General features: G+C 40.6%; 2 protein-coding genes across 7 annotated transcripts in view; both read right to left on the reverse strand.

The window, feature by feature from the left end:
• The window catches only part of mylk2 (myosin light chain kinase 2), a 12257-nt gene extending 5805 nt beyond the window's left edge, over positions 1–6452 (reverse strand). Inside the window, exons 1-11 of one of the 4 annotated variants that reach the window (XM_060894081.1) lie at positions 6185–6452; positions 5621–5905; positions 5424–5509; positions 5144–5195; positions 3733–4849; positions 3444–3643; positions 2250–2352; positions 1955–2048; positions 1749–1858; positions 325–466; positions 180–250 (exon numbers count right to left, since the gene is read on the reverse strand). In XM_060894081.1, coding sequence (XP_060750064.1) covers positions 180–250; positions 325–466; positions 1749–1858; positions 1955–2048; positions 2250–2352; positions 3444–3643; positions 3733–4849; positions 5144–5195; positions 5424–5509; positions 5621–5819 — 2174 coding nt within the window. In that variant the 5' untranslated portion in view covers positions 5820–5905; positions 6185–6452. Of the gene's footprint in view, positions 1–179; positions 251–324; positions 467–1748; positions 1859–1954; positions 2049–2249; positions 2353–3443; positions 3644–3732; positions 4850–5107; positions 5196–5423; positions 5510–5620; positions 5906–6184 lie in introns of all 4 variants that reach the window. The other 3 variants (XM_060894080.1, XM_060894078.1, XM_060894079.1) reach the window with 3 other exon arrangements.
• A 1489-nt stretch (positions 6453–7941) lies between these two features.
• On the reverse strand, positions 7942–15053 carry tpx2 (TPX2 microtubule nucleation factor). Of its 3 annotated transcripts, none has more exons than XM_060894673.1 (18): positions 14900–15053; positions 14501–14615; positions 13566–13715; positions 13327–13447; positions 12776–12847; positions 12645–12692; positions 12310–12432; positions 12108–12217; positions 11872–12026; positions 11140–11311; positions 10778–10916; positions 10455–10671; positions 9735–9830; positions 9472–9642; positions 9164–9310; positions 8887–8998; positions 8477–8643; positions 7942–8326 (listed from the first exon to the last, which is right to left on the reverse strand). In XM_060894673.1, the coding sequence occupies exons 2-18, from the start codon at positions 14610–14612 to the stop codon at positions 8216–8218; spliced, it is 2223 nt and encodes a 740-aa protein (XP_060750656.1). In that variant the 5' UTR covers positions 14613–14615; positions 14900–15053; the 3' UTR covers positions 7942–8215. The 3 variants fall into 3 exon arrangements, with proteins under 3 accessions (XP_060750656.1, XP_060750655.1, XP_060750657.1); XM_060894672.1 differs by having other exon boundaries at positions 8477–8664; XM_060894674.1 differs by lacking the exon at positions 12645–12692 and having other exon boundaries at positions 8477–8664.
• Between the last annotated feature and the right edge of the window lie 621 nt (positions 15054–15674).

Genomic DNA, 15674 nt, shown 5'->3' on the forward strand with positions numbered 1-15674 from the left:
GTGGAGTGGGACGTGAAAAAGACGATCACCGTCAAAGTTCACCGTCTCCCTTCTTGTTACTGAGAAATATATTTATTACTGTAGTTTACTACAGTACTTACTAACTAATTACTAAGGTAGATCTGTTATTATCAGATTTCTTAGTGCTTACAACTATGTGAAAGAGATTAATACTATACCTTCTGGCAAGCCCAAAGTCGATGATCTTGATCTGATGACTGGACCGATTCACACAAAGGATGTTCTCGGGCTGAAAGCGAAGCAGCTCATAAGAAATTAACACTTGTGTTCCACTTGTGATGAATGTCTAACATTGGGTCATACCTTTAGGTCGAGGTGAAGGACGTACATCTGGTGCATGTACTGGACGCCCTCGCATATCTGCTTCACAAACACCATGGCGTCCACCTCGGTCAGGGGGCAGCTCTCATCCACGATCCTCTCAAACAGCTCCCCTCCTTCCACACTGCAGGTCATTCAAAATGTTTTTATATAACCACTGACCTGAACCTCAGGTGTTATTCGATAAAAAAGCCTGAACGTTGTTTAGAATTCTGAATACTGATCAGTTTAATAAATAATAATAACAAATAAATCTGAGCACATCAATCCAGTCCTCAGGTCCTTACACTGGCTTCCAGTTACATTTAGAATAGATTTTAAAGTATTGTTACTCGTTTATAAATCACTTCATGGCTTAGGACCGAAATACATTACAGATATGCTAATTGAATATAAACCAAGCAGACGACTCGGATCATTAGGATCAGGTCAGTTAGAGATACCGAGGGTTCACTCAAAACAAGGTGCGTCAGCATTTAGTTATTACGCCACCTATAACTGGAATCAGCTTCCAGAAGAGATCAGATGTGCTTCAACAGTAGAGACCTTTAAATCAAGATTAAAAACACATCTGTTTAACTCTGTATTTACTAAATGAGCGCTGTGCTGCTTCACACTGACTGCACTTTTTATCCAAATCCCTTTTACTCCTGTTTTATTCTTTTTAACGTATTTTAAACTGTTTTTTATCAAAATCACATTTATCTTTTTAATTGTTCTTTGTTTTTATTATGATTTTATCATATGTCTTATTTTTACATATTTTTTTTTCTCTCTTATAAACTGTTTTCTATGTAAATTAGTTGTGTTCTATGTTATTCTCATTATTTTAGAAATCATCATTCATTCATTCATTTATTCATCTTCTACCGCTTATCTGAACTACCTCGGGTCACGGGGAGCATCTCAAGCGTCATCGGGCATCAAGGCAGGATACACCCTGGACGGTGTGCCAACCCATCGCAGGGCACACACACACACTCATTCACTCACACAATCACACACTACGGACAATTTTCCAGAGATGCCAATCAACCTACCATGCATGTCTTTGGACATGTCTTAGTTCGGATAAGCGGTAGAAGATGAATGAATGAATGAATGAATGAATGAATGATTAATGAATGAAAAAAGTTCGGGGTGCAGGTGGATCTGGAGTCTATCCCTGGAACACTGGGAGAGAAGTGGGAACACACCCCGAAACGATCCATCTCATGGCGCAGTGCACATACAGTCACACACAGGGACAAATTATAGTCTCCAATCTACAACTGGTTTGATCAGATCTAGTAAAATGAGGGAAGGTAAAGGCTTTGAGTTGAGTACCAAAAAAGCAAATAATGCTAGAAGTATGAGCACAAGGTGACAAAAACCTAGACGACAACCTTGCCTAGGTTAATACTCACTACTCCAGAACCAGCACTACTTGATTTTTGGTCTCGAAAGCATCAAACAGCTGAAGGATGTTGGCGTGATTCAGTTGGTTCATTACTTCGATCTCGTTCAACACCATTTCCTGCCAAGCACGGAAAGATCCACAGTTCATTTCCGCTCACCTTGACAGTTTCCTGTACTGAAAGGAAGTCTGTGAAGTAAAGGAATCAACACTCACCCTCTCTTTGGCACATCTGGTACTGATGATCTTCGCTGCCAGTCTAAGCCCGTTTTTAATCTCTGTGCATTTGTGCACTTTGCCAAACCGACCACTAAGATATGAGAAAAGTCATTTCATTCCTGCGTTTATTTGTACTCATGAACCATCGTTGTCCCTTTGTTGTGTTGTTATAAACCAGGAAAAGTCACACTATAACATGTCGAGACGATTCATGTTCATGTGATTGATTTTATGATTAAATTTAATATATATTACAGCATAGTTTAGAAGTTAGAATAAATTTCGAGCTCACCCTCCCAGCACTTCTCGAGTGTGGATGCTGAAGTCAGACGGCGGGCTCGTCTTTAGAGACACACACCGATGTGAGAAAGGTGCAGGCTGTGGAGGAACATCATCTGTGTAGAGCAGGAGAATAAACTATTTGAGATGATTATGAATAATAAATAATTCAGAGTCTCTGCAATTCATACAGACTGTGTTTTATACATTGATCACAGATTTAGGGTTGTGTGATGATAAAAGCTACAAATTGTGAAAGAATTCCTTGATTGTGTGTTACAATCTTTATCATTCTTATTTATACTGTATATTACAAATTTTTAAAGTCACGAGTGTCAACTTTCATACGAGCTTCTTATTAACACCGTTGTGGAGTGAGACATGATAAAGACGTTCAGTAACGAACATGGACACAATAAAAACAGGAGCAAATTCCATTTTTTTGGGCTCTTTGGGCTCTTTTGAGTTATCACGTATTTGTGTTCTGTAGTGACATTTTGTACGACGCAACACAACAAAGAAGGCATGTTGGACATGCTGACACGTGACCTATGTCTCCCTGTCTGTCTCACTATTATACAAGGACCTGAACAGCTGCAGGTAACGTTTACAGAGCAGCACAGAGGCCAGGGATTAGCCTGTTCTGCATACCATACATCTCATAAGGTCAAATGCGAAAGCGTGCTTTGTATGTTTTAATGCGTGATATCAAGAATGACATTACCATTTAATTATCATATTAACTCCTTGTTTCATCTCACCGGATTTCATGTCATCTCAACAATCTGAATCTGAAAAAAAGACTCTCAAAAGTCTTGATTCTTGTTATTTGTATGATTTCTTACCTGTGTGTGTGTGTGTGTGTGTGTGTGTGTGTTTGAGTGTGTGTGTGTGTGTGTCTGTGTGTGTGTGAGTGTGTGTGTGTGTGCGAGGAAGAATAATAATAATAAGAAGAAGAAGAAGAAAACTAACGATAACAATAGGTGTCTACACACACAGACACACACACAGACACACACTCACACACACAGACACACACAGACACAGACACACACACACGCACACACACACACTCACTCACAGACACACACACAGACGCACACAGACACACACACACACTCACACACACTCACACACACACACACACACACACACAAAAAAAAGATTCTCAAAAGTCTTGATTCTTGTTATTTGTATGATTTCTTACCTATAATTTTGAAGCAGGTCTTGGGGGGTATTTTGACATTTTGATTTGTGGTTTTCTCAGACGCAGGACTTATTTTAATTTGTATCCCTCCAGTCTTTTGCGGTCTGGTGCAGGTGATTCCTGTTGGCCCGTTCCCAGATTTCCCAAAAGGTGGTGTTACTGTGGTCGCAGGCTCAGCCTTTCCCCCGTGGGCCTGAAGACTAACAGTTAAAAGACATTGCTTTGGCCAGTTGAATGCAAACTGTGGTACAAGACAAAAGCATGTTTCACATTTATTTGCTCACTTTACCTTTGCAAGGATTCGGGACAGCTGTAGACATGTTGGAGAAAGGAAGTCGCCGCTGATGATGAGACGGGTGACACGGTAGATGATTTCGTTGTAAGTGTTTTTGTTGTTTGTGCATTTGTTGAAGGCTTGTCTATGTTTTGTGGTGTTGATACCGGAGCCTTTGGAAGTTTATGGCTTGGTGTGATGTTCTCTGTTGCTGGGGATTTTGGTGGAGGATTGAGTTTGGAGGTGACCAAGCATGTGAGCAAAGGACCAGTTGTCTTTGGTGATAGCAGTTCATCTTTTGTCTTTATTAGTCTTGGGGCAGTGCTGTTTGGCTGGGATACGTTTGAGTCGAGTGTTTCCGACACAAGCGATTGCGCAGATTTTTGCAGAGACATCTCTTTGCCTTGTGACGTTACAACAGGAACTCCCAAACTTTCCTTTTGAAGACTATGGACTGATGATGGTGGTGGAGCATTCTCTGTTACATTAAACCTTGGAAAACTACTGGATACAGACGTTGGAGATGTTGTGACTGAAGCAGTCCATAAACCAGGGATCTTCTGATTTGTTGCTATGGTTGTAGATCCTGCTAGTGAAGTTTGTAAGGTTGTTGTGGTAGGTGAAGACACCGTTGCTTTAAATGGAAAAGGAGCTTGTGTGATTTTTGGTTTTAGGGTTTGTGTTGTTGCTGGTGCGCTTTTTGTAGTTGGTGCAACCTTTTGTGGAGGAACGATCATCTTTGCTGAAGGTGTCTCCATTTTTGGTGGATCCGTACTCATCTTTGGTTTTGGCATAGTCATTTCCAGTGGTGGTGGACTTCTCCTTGCTGGTGGAGGTGTAATCACTTCTGGTGGTGGAATATGCATCTTTGATGGAACTGTAAGTGTATCCATCTTTGCGGTCACTGCAGCTGTACAACCGGCCACTCCTGCTGTCTTGGAACTATTTGTACTTAATGATTTTGCTTCTCCGATCTTGGCAATATTTGGTGATTTATTCCCAAACAGTGGTGTTGTGGAGCATGGGGTCACTTTTATTATATCTTTGTTAGCTTTGCTTTCTGCACGGTCATATCTGAGTGACGATCTGCCGTCTCTTAGCCCCTCACCTTCTGTGGCTTCAATCAGAATCTCTGAAGAGAGAAACAAAAAGGCCATCGCATCAACTTCACCGTTTGCTAGTTAGCTAGTGATGATCTCGTTTGATTTTGTATTTTTTTATTATTATTACACTCCTGACAGGTGTCCTGGGTCACAGTGGCTATAGTTAAACATTCCAATCACTCACTCATAGCAGCATGTCAGAAAAGATTACTCTTAAAATGGATCTATGCCAACTTTCCAGGTTAATGCCGCCTAACGGACATAGTGTTATAAGACAGAATGTCTACCTTCCTGACCTTTCCCACAGGGTGCATTAAACGTACGCTGGATTATTTTTTGATCTCTGAGTTTATCCAACTGCACATAGACTTCATCCTTGGTGAATAGAAAAAAAAAAGGTGACAATATGAAAACATCTTACACATGCAATAATCACATGAATCCTCTAATAACCCTAATGTCATTTAAAATGAAACATGAAATATAGATCTGGTTACTGCAATGAATTTACTGTCATTAAATACAGTCTAACAGTGTGTAAATATGCAGTGGAGATTCTTGTAAATAACAAACTAACAGCAGGTGTAACGGGTGTCTACGTACCACCGACGTGCGTACAGGCAACGATTTCCTCCTTTGCAGAGCTGCTAAAGGTACAGCCATTTTTTCACAAATACTCCCTTCTAGACCTTTACAAGACAGATGCGAATATGCAGCTTAATTGTATAAAACATGTATTATTGAGTGGAAATGAAAGGGAAAACCAAAAAGTGAGCGTTGAATCTTATCAGGGAACCTACTTTGCGTCAATTCCTCCAGCGCATTCTTCAGGTCCATGACGTTCCTTTCCAGGTTCTCGAGTATCTTGGCCTGAGCTGAGAGCTGGCTGGCTGTAGCCTCTTGCTGCCGGCTGTGATGGGTGCACATCCCACAAGTTGGGCAGCTTCCCTCAAAGCTATGCGCTAAAAGCTGGTCTAGTTTACGGTGCAGGTCATCCATCTTGACCTCCACAGCGGCTGGGTCACAGGCAGCAGAAGCAGGCCATTTTACAGACCACACGTTTACTAGCAGTAGCAGGCAACAAGCTGCACAAGTCAATCATAGGCAATGAAGAAGTAAACAGGTGTTTGTGACAAAACATTTTATTACCTCTCACCTTTGAACCTCAAATATATATGTGGTAGGTGTCACTGAGAGGTTATAAACCCTAACCCATTGACCTTCGAATTTAAATCAATACATTCTTTGAATATAGAATTTTTTTAAGGTCACATATATAAACACACTGACAAAAGTCAAGAAAAAACTCGCATATAAAAGAATCAGCAGAACAAATCACGGTCCAAACTCACACAAACACTCACCTACAGAGAACGTAGACGAATATCAAGTCTTCATGAAGAGACCATAAGCTCAGAGAGAATGGTTGAGGGACAATGTTCAGTTCCCCCTGAAACTACCAGTGCAACAACCTTTCAGATTCTTCCTTTATCTGAGCCCAGTAGCCACTGCACCAGAAATAGCCAGACCAAGCAGGGGACATGATTGGATGGGAGTTTTGAATAGTAACTGATAAATGAGGTATGTAAGGCTGCTCACATTCAACTAGGGGGCACATTTTCTGAAAAGATGATCTATTGTATATTCTCAGATGTAGAACAGTAATCAGAAATGGGCAAATAGGCCAAAGGTTTAGCAAACAACACATACCAAGGCTAAATTTTTTTTATATAAAGTTTATACTATTTAAAAAAAAAAAAAAGTGTATTAAAAATTAGGAAAAATTGAAAATAACTTTCCCGGACATCAGGACTAATAGAACTCAGCATTAGTATTTTGGAACGTTCAAGAAACAAGAATCATGTGTGTGAGCGCAGCTTATTGTTCCTTGACCTATTTAGTTACATTTTTTTGAGAAACAAAAATGTTATTTTACTGCTTAAATGGAAAATGCAATATCAGGGTTCCTGCTCTTTTTCAGAGATCATTTTCCAGGACTTTTCCAGGACATTTCAAATTTAGCAAAAAAAAGACAAGGCTCACAGATTCATGGCCTAAAGTAATATGTTCTTCTCTCCAGAAGTCTTAAAAACAACATACACTTTATGGCTATTACTATACTTTTAAAGACAATTTGTCATGTGAATGAAATTTCAACATTTATAAAATAAAAAGACGCACATATTAATACCCTTTCCTTTCTCAGGCCAGCGCCGTCATGCATGCTTTAGTTTGCTGTGCATTCCCCTTGCACATGATATTCAGATTAACAAGGTTAATATAACCTGCTTACCCGTCACCATTTGCTGAAAACATTTGAGCACTTAAACCATTCCTAGCGCCTGAAACCGCCAACACAAGACAGCGTCATCAGTCACAGCGAGATTAAACAGCATAACAAAAAACTCAGCGTCCCTGTACAGAGCGCTTTCTGTTACTAACGTTAATTGTTTCGACCGGTTGTAAACTGTTCTTTAAATGATCAAGAACATATAAAAATAATAATTTTCCAGAACAAGATTTTTTCCAGGACAATTTATGTTTTCTCTCATTTTCCATGTGTCTTCCAGGACTTGAACATTAGTCATTAATTTTCCAGGATTTCCATGTTTTCCAGGACGCGTGGGAACCCTGAATATCTTGTCACAAAGGATTTTGTGTAGCAGAAAACAGTTGTACACACTTGTACTGGAGACTCTTTCCATACAGTTGTGATAAACTTACAATCAGTAACCTGATGAATCATGTTAGAGTGACTACGATATTTCTGCATTTCAAATCATTTACTTGTAAAAGTGTAATAGAAAAACAGACAATTAAATACATGTATGTATTGTTACAAATCAGAGCCAAAGCCAAACTAAGAAAACCTTGAAAAGCACTTTTGAAAACTTTTGATTTAAGGAACTAGGGACAGAAAAAAAATAACCTTGTTACACCATCACGAAAATGTTCTTCAGACAAACTGGAGAGTCCATCAGAGATGAGACTGAATGCATTCAACTCTAGCATTCACTTGTCCATATAATATTAACATACCTGCCTGCCTTCAACATACTCATTGCCCCTACAGCAAAAGAAAGTATAACCACAGGGGGGAAAATAAAACCCTGCAACAAACTGTTCTAGCACACTTTTAATACATTACAAAAAGGAGGAAAAAACATTGAGACAGAAAATGGTTAAGGCTACATGTACAGAAGAAAGAAAAAACATTGTACAACAGTTGACATAATGCAATATAGATCAGTCTCAGACAAGCGTCCAAGTCTGAGTACAGAACAAATGTATATACTAAAGAACACAACTTTTAAAAAAGCAGTTAAAATGAAAGAAATTTTGTATAAAAAAAAAATAATAATAATAAAAGATTCTGTACAGTTCATGATGGGATTTTAGAGACGAAAGCGGTCAGAGAAGTTTGGAGACTGGGGAACAGTGAGCGACACCTCGCTTTGCTTCAGCTCAACCGGCTTGTAGTGTCTGATTGGCTGGGCTTTATGCACCTGTGACAGCGAGATGAAGCCAGTTAGATACACCGTAAATTATTATTTATTTTTTTTTTAAACAAACCGACCAGGTAGAATATTCCATATACCATGCTATATGGCTCAGAAATCTATTAAGATTCCATCGTTGCAAAATTTGACTGATACCTGTTCTTGCCGTAACCTGGCGATTTCTTCCTTCTCGCGCTCCTCTTGCTCTCTGGCTTGTCGTTCCTCCATCTGCGCCCTCAGCAGTTCCTTCTCTTTCAGAGCCCGCTCGAACTCCAGCCGCTCTTTGGCGCGTCGCTCCGTCGAAAGCTGGAAACCGTCGGCAACTACAGAATGGGTAGTATCGGCTTCAGAACGTGCCAAAAGATATGAAGATGACCAAATGGAGAAGCAGAGTGGAGGAGGTTGTTGAAAATATGAAAATGTGGATGAAAATGGGAAGTAAAATAGAAGAGATGGAGAGTTAGAGTAGCAAAGCCACGGTGAAGCAGAACCAGCAGCGAGGTGTCAGGTTCAAAACTAGTCAATTGTAAGCCTTTGTGCCAGACCGGATACTATGTGCAACATACCCAAGATGGAGCGGTTCTCTTTCTTGGGCACAAAAGGCTCCTTGTGCACGACGACATTAGGTCTTGCCTTGAAGCTTGTTGCATCAGCTTGCTGCTTCAACTCCTCCTTCATCTAGGACGGGTATAAAAAGATAACATTTCACCATCAGCTGAAGGTATCCGAGCATTTCCTTCATGCACAGGATTTAGTACATCTGCAAGTCTAATTCGTTTCTTACGCCATCTGCAGTTCTGTTTGGAAACAACAGATAAAAAATAAATAAAATAAAATATTTACCATTTGCTCCCAACGTTCACTCTTTACAGATCCACGCTCATCCACCATCAGCTTGAAAGGAGCAGGTTTGGTCGGTTCAGTTACTTTCTTTTCTGGAAGATTCACTTCATGGAAGTCAGGTAGAGGCCTAGCCTTGAACTTGGGCACCTGAAAAAGTTAGACAAAGCTACAAATAGCTGCAATGCTATAATCGAGTGATTTTCGAATTTCTTGATGGCTGAGGTTCAAAATAGCATCCGGTTATCGTCAACGATGGAGATTGTTGCAGAGAGCCGCCTCTCTCGTTACAATTAGTTGAGAATTCGTACCTCCTCGTTCCTCAGCTCTTCCAGTCTTCTCTCCTTTTGTGCTCGGCGCTCCTGTTCACGCTGCTCGAATGAGAAAGGACACTGTTCTACATGGATCTTCGCTGCAGGTTTAGGCTGGAAGGGCACGTAATGGGGCACAGGAAGTGCTTTACGTGGAGCCGGTGCCTTCACCTGTGAACGAGTGTGTGCACATACAAAACAGAAGTTCAGGAACAGCCCAAAAAACGTTTTACACTAATCCAAATTAAGAAGCTTGCTTGTACCTCTTCGGTCCTGCGTTCCACGCGTACACGGTTTTTGAGTGCAAAAGCAGGGGATTCAGGGACAGTAGGGTTCTGTACTTTCTTCTCTGGGACACCCTAAGGATAAAAAAAAAAAAAAAAGGTTGGAAGCTCAGAACATCATAATGCATGATTATATGCAACCTAATAAGCTTGGCATGGTGGAACGAATCCCTAAATTCGTGACAGTAGACTGGAATGCAAGTCATAACAGCATTTGACTAGATCCTGGACTGGAGGTTAACATAAGAGCATAGAGGGGACGACTTATTAAACACACACACGGGTGTGATCGACATTAATCCGTGTTACAGTCAATACTAAACGTAGGCTTAACCAAAATAAATAAATAAAATGTTCTATGATCAATAAAAACAAATCTTTAGCAAATTGTCGTTACAAGGATAAAGCACTTTGATGAGTAGTTTTCAATCCCAATCCATCACCAATTGCTTTCCTGTAACATTGTGCGTGTGTCTTTATTATAGATAATAAAAAAAAAAAAAGCCTGCACAATCCATGAAAAATTTTTATTTAGATGCAAATGAAAAAGTCAAGACTCTAGATTATACTCATTCGATTACAATATTCGAGTGTACCGAGTAAAATGGAACGTTAGCAAAGAGCCAATTTGGAAAGCGCAATGCCAGTCAGTTCATTTGAACAGACAAAACTCTTATATACAGTCTAAAAGGTCCTTACCACCACCTCTTCCAGGATACGTGTTGGTAAGGGCTTGGAATGGAAGGAGTAGTCTTCCTGCTCTTCTGTCTTTTTGGTGGCGTTTCTCTCGTGCAGACGTTTCTCCACCTCCAGCTTAAAGCTCTCTGGACGAGTCGCTTCTTTAGGTGGAGGCTTCCTCGGAGCCAGGGCCCCTTCGAGGATCTTGCGATTGAGCTCCAGAGCCTTGAACTTGAACCTGAGGGAAAAAAAAAATAAAAAAATCAGATAGATTATTCCTTATAGCAAAAGCTAAAACTTTTGTGGGGACACACAAGATAAGACAAAAACCTAGAGCTACATACTGCTGCAGTTTTTCAGCTTCTTCAGCCTCAAGCTCAGCAGCGCTCTTCACCGTGACAGGGCGGCTCCTCTGGCGGGTGAGGAGCTGAGGGGTGTGAGGGTGAGTAACCTTGGGCTTCTCAGTCTTTACTGGTGATGGGCCTGAGGACACACATGGAAGTCTAGTTAACAGGCTGAACGACAACTAAAGCTGTACATTTACAGATTGTATATTAAGAGACTACAACTTTAGTTACATTAACCAGTACAGAACCTGTGTTATTGCTCTACATGCATAAAGTCACTGTGATTAGCATGTTAACTCAAAAAATTAGAAAAGTATTAAGCATCGATTACACCTTTAATAAGGGAAGCTTTGACCCACCCTTTTCTTGACTCTGTCGGCTGCGCAGGTGATATCGAGTTGGTGTGCGCCTCTGAAACTGTTCGATCTGCTCAGCCATGGATACGTAGGAATTGCTTTCATCCAACTTCCTCTTGTTACCAGTAGAGAGGTTGAAGGGCTTTGGAACGGTGGTGCCCTTAGGAGCCTTGAACTATACAAAAGGTCACAAGTGGAAATAAATGAGCCTGTTTGAGTTCATGGCCTGTTCGGTCATATCTCTGATACAGTGCTCAAAACATATGCATTGTTGCTAAATATTTAAATGAAGGCAGCTCCATGGACCAGAGATTACCGACAAGGTTAGAAGTATTTGATCAGACAGTGAAAACTGTACTTGCCCTCTGCTTCTTTGTTTAGTTAATAGGAAATTTGACATGTTAAAAGTAAAGTCTAAGACAAAAAAATTTAATGCTTTAAGGAGAAAAAAAACAAACAAGACTTCATCTCTCCTCCTGGACCAAATTCACAATTGATGCATTACCAATTCACAGTTTGTGTTGCTAGATGGAAGTATGGAAGTGACACTATGAACAGGAAGATGGGGAACCCACCTCACCCACCCCCACTTGTCTTACGCTTAAATATTAAGAATTAGAAAGTAATTTTCCTGTCAGGTTTTTTTTCCATCTCTGGACTTCTATAACAAGACCTATTTTTAGCTCAACACTCCTGACCTAGCCGTTCACACCTGCTTTCAAAGTAGATACTCACGGGTGAGGACGGGTGCTTGCGCAGTTGTGAAGTAAAGTTCGACTCCTTGTATGAAGCTTCAGAAACATCTGTCTGGTTTTTCAATCTACTGTCTGAACGGAAGTTAAATTCTTTGGGAATGGTGGAGGACAGCACGTGTTTCTTTGGAGGCTGACCTTTAAAGAAAGACCGTTAGTAAGACTTGTCTCTTAAAACAAAAAACTAGATATCATACCAGCAAGAGCTTGTATACTCACTTCCTGCCAGTGCGGCTCTGTAGCTGGCCTCGTTTCTCTTGCGCTGCTCGGCCACCTCCTTCTGTAGGGCTTCGATGCGCTCCAGCTCCTGCTGCTCGGTGCTCTTCTGTCTGCAGGCAGAAAAGTAATTTGAGTAAGTGAAACAAAATGAAACCATATCTGACTCGGGGTAGACAACTATCTTAATGTTACTACTACTTACTGGGTAGTGGAGGCAGAAGACGCAGATGCAGCACCTGAGGGTACGGGTAGTTTGTTCTTTAGCCTGATGCTGCGTCTGGCAGCAGTACCACTCAGACAAGCTTGCCTTGCACCAGTTGAGCTCCTGTAAAAAACACACACAAAAAAAATCTCCACATATGTAGCAAGATTTTATGTATGAATACTGAAAAGCCTCTTGTGACTACCCAAAAGATTTATCAAAATCACTTTATATAGTGTGGCACATATTTAATGCCACCAGTGATCATGCCCCATCATGCAACATCACCATTAACCCTGTGTACCGACTCTACACACACTCAAAGTCCATTTTACCTCCTAGATAGACGCATAACTGTTCTTCTTCTTGGAGTTGGAACGACTCTGTAAACAATCGATACGAACCTCTAACTGAACACTATTATTAAAACACTGCAAGTCATTTTGTATCCTGGTCCTTATCTTACCTCCTTTTCTTAATCGCAGGGGGCGGTGACTGAGCTTGAGGCCGATCTTTGACCACGGAACGCTTCAATATTCTGTATGAGGGGGTAAAACAAAATAAGATAAAAATTAAATTTTAAATTGGATTAGAGCACAACAGCTTCTTACCCAAAATTATTTTTTTATATCTATAAAAAGTAAAGAAAGGAAATAAAATTTGACAAACATGTTGAACATTCACATCTATCACACCAAACCCCTATTATATTAATTCTGACATTTTTATGTCGGACATTTTTTTAGATCCACTCTTTTATAAACAGGTTTGCTAGATAGCAAAGATTTTTAGTCATTTGTGAATTCAACTTCAGAAAAATCACCAGTCTCAACCATCTGCTTTCATTTATTTAATTTAAAAAAAAAAAAAAAAAAAAAAAAAAAAAAAAAAAAAGCCATGCAGCCATTGGATTGCACTGATCCAGCAATAGACTGGCCATTGGTCAGTACTTGAAGGGTAAGAATGTACTGTACATTTACAGCATTTGGTAGACACCCTTATCCAGAGTGACTGTACCTGCGTGGCTGAGCTGTTGCATTCTTCTTCTGAGGCTGACTAGGAGCTGTGGTTGGTCTGTTGTCTCCCCATGAAGTCACAATGTTGGTTGGAGGTTCTGGAGCAGAGCTTTCAGGAACATCTAAGTCCAGCACAAAATATCCAGCTTTTAATTCCACACATCATTTCAAAAGACTCAATAAGCTATATTATAAACCAAATATCGATAGGATCCAAATAGAACACTTCAGAAGTCTGACCTGCTGATGCTTTCGTATCCACCCCATGGACCATGGGTGAGACTATGGCTTTAGGCAGGTCTTCACTGTGCAACGCATCAAAAGGTTTTGTCACCCTCAAGGGGGTTGTGAGTTGCTCCAATTCCCCACTTTCTGGAGCAGCCATCATGTCTAAAGAAAGAAAGCATTTCCAGGTAAGTCGTTTGATGTGTTTCATAACCCCTTATGGACTGTCGGTTTTCATCATGCATACATCCATGGAACACATTTATGCATGTGGAAAAAAAAACAAAAACATTTATATATAAAAGAAAGAGCATCAGTGTGTCCACAAAGCAAAATTAAAAATTAAATAATTAAATACATTTATCAAACTGATAGATGAAGAAAAAAAAAAGATATTAAGAGTATATTAATATTTTTCTAAGGCAGTCTTTATGGGGCAGTGGTAGCACAAGTAGTGAAGGCTCTGGGCTGTTTGTTCTGAGGATCAGGGTTCAAGCCCTAGAGCTGCCAAACTGCCACTGTCGGGCCCTTGAGCAAGACCCTTATCCCTCTCTGCTCCAGGGTGCTGTATCATAGCAGCCCCTGCTCTCCAACCCCAACCTCCTCAGTTGGGAAATGACAGTGGTAGAGACACGGTAGACTAGTAGTTAAGATTTCGAACTACCAATCAGTTGGTTGCAAGTTCAAATCCCACGTCCACCGAGCTGCCACTCTTGGGCCCCCGAGCAAGGCCCTTAACCCTCAATTGTTCAGTTGTATAAATTGAAATAAATAAAATGTAAATATCACTCTGGATAAAGATGTAAATGTAAATGATGAAAAAAAAAAATCTCAAAAAAAAGTGTTACCCCAATTTTTTTTTTTTGGGAAAAAGACAAAAAGTTGATTTCTGATTAACACAGAGTGTTGATAGGTGCACGCTACTGTTCAAGAGGATACATGTAACTTACCAAACCACTGATCAGCATTATCTTCAGAGTCTGGACTAAAGTCGTGCATGACATGAGAAGGAGCATCGAACGTGTAGGGATCAGCAGAGTCTCCAGGCTGCTGCGCGTCCATCTTCTAAACCACAGAACACTTATATAAAACTCACCAACACCAAGTGAAATCAACTACAGGAGGTTTTCTCACAACTTTAACATCGAATGAAGCGTTTATTCGCGTGTAGTCACGGTGTAAACGACGTCAACACAACAGAAGATGGAGGACTAGCATGCTAGCGCGTTAGCATGTTATGCTACTATTTCCTGTCACCAACAGGACATATAAACTAGAACGGATATTACTATAAAATGATACAGTATTATAGTACGTAAGCGGTTAATAATCAGTTATATCGTTCTTACCCTCGAAAAAACTCTTCTATCGACGCTGGAATCTGTCAACAAACGAAGTCCAACGAACGCGAACGAAAGCCAACAGCAATGAAGAGAGAAAATGGAGTTTGAATATCAGCGCCGTTGGGCCGCGTTTTAAAAATCAGCCAATGGCAACGCTGATCAGGATCAACTACGCTTCTAATTGGTCACATCAAGGCGAACGGTTAACCACGTGACGTTTATTTTAAACTCTGCCACGAATGAACGCGCTTCCGGGACATTTAAAAAAACGAGCTTGTTGTGTTTTCTTCCTTATAAAAGTATAATATCTCACCAGTGTATGTGTTTATCCTGGGACCTGGGTTTTGTTGTAGACCCTCCTAAACGTACGTGGTCAAAATTAATTTGGAGCACATCAGAGAAATAAAATCTAAACTATGAAAATATTTCATTCCTCAAATACAATCATGTCTTAAGTCCAACTGTGACAGCAGTCAAAATTCACTGTCCTCAGTAAGATTTAGCCCAGATGCCTCCAAATATATATATATATATAGAGAGAGAGAGAGAGAGAAAGGGAGAGGGGGAAGAGAGGGAGAGAGAGAGAAAGGGAGAGGGGGAAGAGAGGGAGAGAGAGAGAAAGGGAGAGGGGGAAGAGAGGGAGAGAGAGAGAGAAAGGGAGAGGGGGAAGAGAGGGAGAGAGAGAGAGAGAAAGGGAGATGGGGAAGAGAGAGAGAGAGAAAGGGAGAGGGGGAAGAGAGGGAGAGAGAGAGAGAAAGAGAGAGAGAAAGGGAGAGGGGGA

This window comes from Tachysurus vachellii, chromosome 19 (assembly GCF_030014155.1).
Source record: "Tachysurus vachellii isolate PV-2020 chromosome 19, HZAU_Pvac_v1, whole genome shotgun sequence".
Classification (NCBI taxonomy): Eukaryota; Metazoa; Chordata; class Actinopteri; order Siluriformes; family Bagridae; genus Tachysurus; species Tachysurus vachellii.